The 8,752-nt window shown below is 39.1% G+C and overlaps 1 protein-coding gene across 1 annotated transcript in view; it reads left to right on the forward strand.

Moving 5' to 3' along the window:
- Window positions 1-8,470, forward strand: part of syndig1l (synapse differentiation inducing 1-like) — a 109,546-nt gene extending 101,076 nt beyond the window's left edge. Inside the window, exon 4 of the mRNA XM_061929625.2 lies at window positions 2,903-8,470. Coding sequence (XP_061785609.1) covers window positions 2,903-3,061 — 159 coding nt within the window. The 3' untranslated portion in view covers window positions 3,062-8,470. The remainder of the gene's footprint in view (window positions 1-2,902) is intronic.
- Window positions 8,471-8,752: the final 282 nt, after the last annotated feature.

Below are 8,752 nucleotides of genomic sequence, written 5' to 3' on the forward strand. Positions count from 1 at the left end.
ATTACCCGAGCAATGTCAAAAGGCAACTGTTGTGTTCCATTTCGTAGGACATCTTTTGCCCAAACTGCCTTTTCAATAAAAGGACCACAACTATGGAACTCTTTACCGGACACTTTGAAAAGTATACCTGCACTTGTCACTTTCAAAAAACAAACAAAATAATGGCTAGTTGAGCAACAATCGTGTTCCCATGTTTAGTTTTTACTAATTTTTACTAATTGGTTTTTATCTAGTCTGCACTTTGTCTGTTATTATTATTATTATTGGCCTTTAACTCTAGTTTGCACTTTGTCTATATTATTACTATTATCATTATTATCGACTCATTGTATTTTTTATTTTCGTATTTTAATTATGTTGGATCTGTGTTGTTGTTGTTGTTGTTGTTGTTGTTGGGGACAAGTGTTGTAAATTAGCTTTGGCTACAAACACTATGATGCATACATTGGATAACTGTTTCAGATGTCTATGTTTTTGTATCTGTCTCTATTTCAAATAAACCTCTATATATATATATATATATATATATATATATATATATATATATATATATATATATATATATATATATATATATATAATTTTGATGATTATTGTTTGCAGTTTGTGAAAACCTTGAACTGAAAATGTCAGAAAATGTGGGGTTTCAAAAACTAAGCTATCATGATCAAGATTGTAATAAATAAAAGGCTTATACATCTATTACATATTTCATTTTGCAAGGAATAAGTTAACATCACATATCAGCTTCACATTTGAAATGAATTGCTGACATGAATGGAATTGTACGCAATATTTATTTTTTGAGTTGTATCTTTATAATGGAAATGAGTGAAAATGCCGTTGGAGGAAAACATAATTTTTTTTCTCTGACTCCAATTGAACATTCACCTACCTACTGCAGCTAATACATGCAAGCTTTTGACCACAAACTTAGTCACTGCTCGGTGACATTCATCTAGCGGTCAACGTGAACTGGAGCGAGTACTGCCCGCCTCGTAGCCAGTCATAATCTCATAATCTAAATGAAGGCATTCATTTCAATTAAACAAATAATGAAGCTAGCATGATAGGCGGCAAGTTAGTACCTGTTGTATTCAGATGACGTGCAAGCGTTACTGCTGCTGGGATGAGATCGGAGCGGTTAAACGCGACTTTCATTTATAATTATTGTATGTTGTGTATTCAAATGTTTCCGAAAATTGCTCGTATTTCCTCCTCTTGATGAACTAGCAGCCTTATAATTATTACAAGTAACGCTGTTGCAATCTTTTCTTGCAAAATGTAGTCAACTTTAGAGTGTTTGTTTCGCCCGGGCATGGCCGTTTTGCGATCTGACGTCACTACGCACATTGCGTAATGACGTCATTCCGACCCAGAAGAATCAATAAGGGAACCGTTTGAAAAAATGGGATGCGGTTCCAAGGAATTGATACACTGGGAACAATATGGGGCCAAAACACTGCCAGTAAGGGTAACACTTTAGTATGGGGAACATATTCACCATTAATTAGTTGCTTATTAAAGTAACAAAAACTTAATTTTGAGTTATTTGGTTACTAGGGGAACATATAAGGGTTAGGGTTAGGGTTACTAATAAGCAATAATTCTGAGGTTATTGAGGGAAGACTCTTAGTTAATGGCTTACTGGTTGTATAAAAAGGCCATGCAGAATACAGCATTAATAAGTACTTAATAATGACTAATTAAGAGCCAGTATATTACTAATTTGCATGTTAATAAGCAACTAATTAATGTTGAAAATGTGTTCCCCACCAGTAAGATTTGTAATCGGAAAAAAAAAATACTTTGTAAAAACAAATTGTGTTAGCACCAAAACAAGTTTTGGTAACAAATGAATACAATATTTTTGGTGGATATTTTTTGTAATCATGATATGTTTTTGATGCCAATATTCACATTATTGTACACTTTTATTGTTTTTGTGTGTTTCAAAGGTTTTTATGTTTTAGGGTTTTTTTGGGGACGGTATAGCTCGGTTGGTAGAGCGGCCGTGCCAGCAACTTGAGGGTTGCAGGTTCGATCCCCGCTTTTGCCATCCTAGTCACTGCCGTTGTGTCCTTGGGCAAGACACTTTACCCACCTGCTCCCAGTGCCACCCACACTGGTTTAAATGTAACTTCGATATTGGGTTTCACAATGTAAAGCGCTTTGAGTCACTTGAGAAAAAGCGCTATGTAAATGTAATTCACTTCACTTCACTTCACATTCACTTATTTACGCTGACTCATAACTGCTCACACATCGAGAATAGACGCGGTTCACCAAGGAAAAAGTGTTCAGTCTTCTGTACTTATAGTACAGTCGTATCGACTTGATATCGAAGTATCCATACTTTTGTCAACCCTACTCGATTAATGTGTAGTCAGGGTTAAACAATATGAATTCCTTGACATGCTAATCCACAGTCTGAGTTTGACTGATAAAATATTTCTCCTTTGTTAGCGTGGTTCATGTTTTAATGCAGAGATGTAACAACAGGAGACACTTGTTCTCCATTGTTGTTTTCAAATTGGCTTTTACACTTAGATCCAATGTTAGTCCTAAAGTAGTTCCAAAACAATTTGTGCTTGTCAAAATATTTGTATTTCTAGCTTTGGATGATGTTGTCGATGAAGCTTCTGCGTCAAATGATGATGATGATGATGATGAATGTGTTGTTTATCATCTTGGGGTGCTTGTTAGTACAAGCTGCAGTCCTTGACATTTCCATACTAATAGCCATGCCATGCATGAAGAGTTTCTTCCAGCTCATCAGTCAAGAGGCTCGTCCTCCGACTTTCTTCCACAAGACAGCTTGTGTAATTGCCAAGTCGCAAAACGTTGACAATGATGCAGACCTTTGAGTTGTGTCTTCATGTTTCTGACGTTCTGCTTGCAGACCACCAAGGCGGTGCACAAAGGGGACTTCCCGTTGGCCAACATCGCATCACGACGCGCTCTCTTCCTGGCCGCCCTCTCCATCACCATCGGCACCGGCGTCTACGTGGGCGTGGTGGTGGCACTCATCGCCTACCTTTCGAAACCGGGACACATATAGTGTCTGCTCGCTTCCAACCTGGGGAGAGCCCGAGAAGAAGAAGAAGAAGAAGAAGAAGAAGCCTCCTTAGGGAAAAACAGCAGTGCTGGTGCTGCACGTTTGGAGGAAAGTATTTTGGGGGGGGTTAGCTGTACAGTTTCCCCTGCCACCTTCCTGTCTTTTTCCTGCAGACTTCCTTTCAGACACAATTGGGAAAAAGGGTCAAACTGGAAGGTTTTAATGTTATTGAGACTTGGAAAAGTTTTGAGGAATGACTATTTCCCAAGTGGGAGCTCAACATCCAATTGACTTCATCCCTTGTTGGACGTTCCTCCTGTTGGCTGTTGTTGTCAACTTCTAAGAAATGAAACAAGCTCGAAGTGAGCGCTATCGGACGTTAAGGTCACGAAAAATCGAAACGCATCTTTGTTGTCTTTTGTGTCTCCCGTCTTCAATTGCCACCTGGGATTCTAATGTTAATAAAAAGAAGCAAAAGAAACACCAGGTTTCCAGGGAACTAACAAGAACTTTTCACTTTATCTTTGGGAATGCCTGATTACCCATCTGTCAGTCTTTCTGTAAAATCTGACACTGTCCTCTCATCCCAGATGTTGTTTGCTTTGTTTTTGTGTCTAATAACACTTTTATACTTGTATCTCAGACAAGTGTGAGGTACAAGTGTTGCCAGCACCCAAGGGTGTCAAAATATTGCCCTCATCTTTGCCCACCCGCACCCCCACTTGCTGCCACCCTACCGCCCTATACCACCAAACTTGTGCAAAATTTTATTTTATGAATTTGATTGATTTTGAAAGGAGGTTCCAAACTACAAATAGAACTGCATATTCACATGTTTTAACTTTCAAATTATGGTAAATGGTAAAAAAAAATGATTTCATGTCCCAGAATGCTTTACTGGATCAACGCATTCAAAACAGAAACAATTTGTGGTTGATATTAGTGTTTGTAACGTAGCATTTGGTATTTAAGTCAAAACCTTTGTTAAACGCAGGCATGTGATTTTTCCGTCTATAGTCAGAAATCTGTCTTTTTTATCTCTGTAAAAATATAAAATAATATTTTCAGCTTTCTTTGTTTTTTCCGACCTACAATGTGTGTTAAAATCTTGATCCGTCTCTTTGCCATACCTGCCAACAACTACGGTTTTCCCGTAATGAGTAAGTTTTTTGATAATCCAGTGGTAAAAACTACGGGTTTCAATTAAAAATTATTAACTTAAAAATGGAAGCTACATAGCGAAGCGACTCTACGGGCAGGGGACAAAATATACGGGAAGCATCAATGATGATTGGTTGGTTTATGTACAAACTCCGTTTCCATATGAGTTGGGAAATTGTGTTAGATGTAAATATAAACGGAATACATCCATCCATCCATTTTCTACCGCTTATTCCCTTTTGTGGTCGCGGGGAGCGCTGGAGCCTATCTCAGCTACAATCGGGCGGAAGGCGGGGTACACCCTGGACAAGTCGCCACCTCATCGCAGGGCCAACACAGATAGACAGACAACAATTCACACTCACATTCACACAATGATTTGCAAATCATTTTCAACCTATATTCAATTGAATGCACTACAAAGACAAGATATTTGATGTTCAAACTCATAAACTTTTTTTTTTTTTTGCTAATAATATTTAACTTAGTATTTCATGGCTGCAACACGTGCCAAAGTAGTTGGGAAAGGGGATGTTCACCACTGTGTTACATGGCCTTTCCTTAACAACACTCAGTAAACGTTTGAGAACTAAGGACACAATTTTTTTAAGCTTCTCAGGTGGAATTCTTTCCCATTCGTGCTTGATGTACAGCTTAAGTTGTTCAACAGTCCGGGGGTCTCCGTTGTGGTATTTTAGGCTTCATAATGCGCCACACATTTCCAATGGGAGACAGGTCTGGACTACAGGCAGGCCAGTCTAGTACCCGCACTCTTTTACTATGAAGCCACGTTGATGTAATACGTGGCTTGGCATTGTCTTGCTGAAATAAGCAGGGGCGTCCATGGTAACGTTGCTTGGATTGCAACATATGTTGCTCCAAAACCTGTATGTACCTTTCAGCATTAATGGCGCCTTCACAGATGTGTAAGTTACCCATGTCTTGGGCACTAATACACCCCCATACCATCACAGATGCTGGCTTATCAACGTTGGGCCTATAACAATCCGGATGGTTCTTTTCCTCTTTGGTCCGGAGGACACGACGTCCACAGTTTCCAAAAACAATTTGAAATGTGGACTCGCCACTTTGTATCAGTCCATCTTAGATGAGCTCAGGCCCAGCGAAGCCGACGGCGTTTCTGGGTGTTGTTGATAAACAGTTTTCGCCTTGCATAGTAGAGTTTTAACTTGCACTTACAGATGTAGCGACCAACTGTAGTTACTGACAGTGGGTTTCTGAAGTGTTCCTGAGCCCATGTGGTGATATCCTTTACACACTGATGTCGCTTGTTGATGCAGTACAACCTGAGGGATTGAAGGTCACGGGCTTAGCTGCTTACGTGCAGTGATTTCTCCAGCTTCTCGGAACCCTTTGATGATATTACGGACTGTAGATGGTGAAATCCCTAAATGCCTTGCAATAGCTGGTTGAGAAAGGTTTTTCTTAAACTGTTCAACAAATTGCTCACGCATTTGTTGACAAAGTGGTGACCCTCGCCCCATCCTTGTTTGTGAATGACTGAACATTTCATGGAATCTACTTTTATACCCAATCAAGGCACCCACCTGTTCCCAATTTGACTGTTCACCTGTGGGATGTTCCAAATAAGTGTTTGATGAGCATTCCTCAACTTTATCAGTATTTATTGCCACCTTTCCCAACTTCTTTGTCACGTGTTGCTGGCATCAAACTCTAAATTTAATGGTTATTTGCAAAAAAAAAAATTTTTTTATCAGTTTGAACTTTAAATATGTTGTCTTTGTAGCATATTCAACTGAATATGGGTTGAAAATGATTTGCAAATCATTGTATTACGTTTATATTTACATCTAACACAATTTCCCAACTCATATGGAAACGGGGTTTGTACATCTAACACAATTTCCCAACTCATATGGAAACGGGGTTTGTATAAGAAAACCCATTATTGGTTGGTTGGTTTACAATGATGAGTCACAGGCAATACATTAGGGACAGGCCAATCAGAGGCAATTTAGAGCGGGTCATAAATAAATAAATGGGTTGTACTTGTATAGCGCTTTTCTACCTTCAAGGTACTCAAAGCGCTTTGACACTACTTCCACATTTACCCATTCACACACACATTCACACACTGATGGAGGGAGCTGCCATGCAAGGCGCTAACCAGCACCCATCAGGAGCAAGGGTGAAGTGTCTTGCTCAGGACACAACGGACATGACGAGGTTGGTACTAGGTGGGGATTGAACCAGGGACCCTCGGGTTGCGCACGGCCACTCTCCCACTGCGCCACGCCGTCATCAAACCAGGAAGGGAAATCACAACAGACGCGCACATCCCAAATGACGACGAGAGAGTCGGAGAAGAGAAGAAGGAATATTCAAGCGGGTGATTTATATATTAAAAAAAACTAGTGGAAGATGGCAGAGGGATTCTCTTCCTTAGATTTTTCTTTTAGCGATGTAGACGATGTCTAGGAAACCCACAATGCGTCTACTTGGCCACAGTAGAACAAATGTATGCGACTGGATAAATCAATGCCCAAAACATTTATTTGAATTGTTTACCATGTAAGCCCAAATCAAAACTGCTCTCGACATGGAAGACGTGGAAAACACATTTAAGAACACACATGATTGTGGCAGACTTGTGATGACTTTTGCTACAGTATAGCCTGTCTAAATGCTAAATTTCATTTCCATTGGTGTTTTAGAACAAGGCAGTAGCTGACATGTTGTTCATTATTTCTACTGTTTATATTTTGACATTGAATAGTAAAAAGGGACAAGCCGTAGAAAATGGATGGATGGATAGTTGAATCATTTTGAAACATAAACAATATGACTGCAAGATATTTGTTATTTCATGCTATAAATCACAAATGGCTATTCAGATAAAGGAAGTTAGCTAATAGAATAAAAAGTGTTTGTACTCTTTATGAGTTTTGCATTTGGATCAGTTAGAAGTGGAGAGGGAGTCAAAGAGACTGAAATTGGCTATAAAATCCAAGGCATAATCCACTATAGCAAAAACAAAAAGGAAAATGCAAGCTGCTCAGAAATTTGCCAGGAACGCTCATGTCAGAGCATCATAGCAAAAATGCCAAAGTAATGTGGGAATGAACCAAAGTAATGTGTAAATAATGTACATAACTGGATGAACCATCAGTGGCTGTGAAGTGAACACTAGTAAGGTTGTAAATAGAGTAGGATAACCCATGTGGTTCCTGTGGATGTGAACACAAGTTTTAATTACTGTAGTGACTAAATAACATAGTGACTGAAACAGACAAAGTGATTCATTTGGATGAATGGAGTATGTATTTATGTAAAGTCTGTTGATAATTTTTCAATTCTTTAAACACTAAAACGTCTTTAAATGGTGTTTTTTTTTTTTTTTGTTAATTTTTGAATGTTCAATTGCTGAAAAACCAGACCCCCGGCTTATTTTCAGTCTTTTTCATTAAGTTCAAATCACATGCCTGTAAACGTGACCAAATCTTCCTGTTACAGTGCTATGAGGACCTATTTAGTTCCAATTCAATTTCTAAGTCATAATTTTTTGATGTAAGGCCAAATCAATTCAAATTTAAAAAAAAAAAAATTGAAATTGCAAATTTTGCACAAGCCTGCCTATCCCCATGGCAAGTTCAACATAAACCAGTTAATTTTAATGATGAATATGTCAGCCCTGAGATGTTTTGTTTGGGGCTGATGAAAGACAGAAGTTGACAGTAGTGAGGTGTACACCCCAGTGTAGGGCAACGCAAACTAGTTTTTAAATCATGACCACAAATATTGTATGTTTTTCCATCTTTTATATTTGTGTGCCCCCAAAATTTGGCCAATCACTCATTCCCACCTCGTGGTACGCCACCCTAAACCTCTACTACTCCCAAGACAAGTCCAACATAAATCTATTCATCATAACATACAATTTGTGGGAATCCTCAGTAGGGTTTATGTGGCAATGCAAACATTATTTTTGATTCTGATCACAAACATTATTTTTTCTATCTTTTGGACTGTGTACCCCTCCAAAATGTGTCCACCCCCTCGTATAGCACCTAAAGCCCAACCCCCGGTACAAGTTCAACATAACACAATTCCCAAATTCCCACAATTCACAAATAAATACCGTATTTTCCGCACTATAAGGCGCACCTAAAAACCACAATTTTTCTCAAAAGCTGACAGTGCGCCTTATAACCCGGTGCGCTTTATTACGATTAATTTTCATAAAGTTTCGGTCTCGCAACTTCGGTAAACAGCCGCCATCTTTTTTCCCGGTAGAACAGGAAGCGCTTCTTCTTCTACGCAAGCAACCGCCAAGGAAAGCACCCGCCCCCATAGAACAGGAAGCGCTTCACCCGCCCCCGGAAGAAGAAGAAAAAACGCGCGGATATCACCGTACGTTTCATTTCCTGTTTACATCTGTAAAGACCACAAAATGGCTCCTACTAAGCGATCCGGTTCATAAAAAGACGCAATCTCTCCATCCGCACACGGATTACTACCGTATTTCACAGCAACTGATATTCCTGTGAACCG

Source organism: Nerophis lumbriciformis, linkage group LG34 (assembly GCF_033978685.3).
Source record: "Nerophis lumbriciformis linkage group LG34, RoL_Nlum_v2.1, whole genome shotgun sequence".
Taxonomy (NCBI): Eukaryota; Metazoa; Chordata; class Actinopteri; order Syngnathiformes; family Syngnathidae; genus Nerophis; species Nerophis lumbriciformis.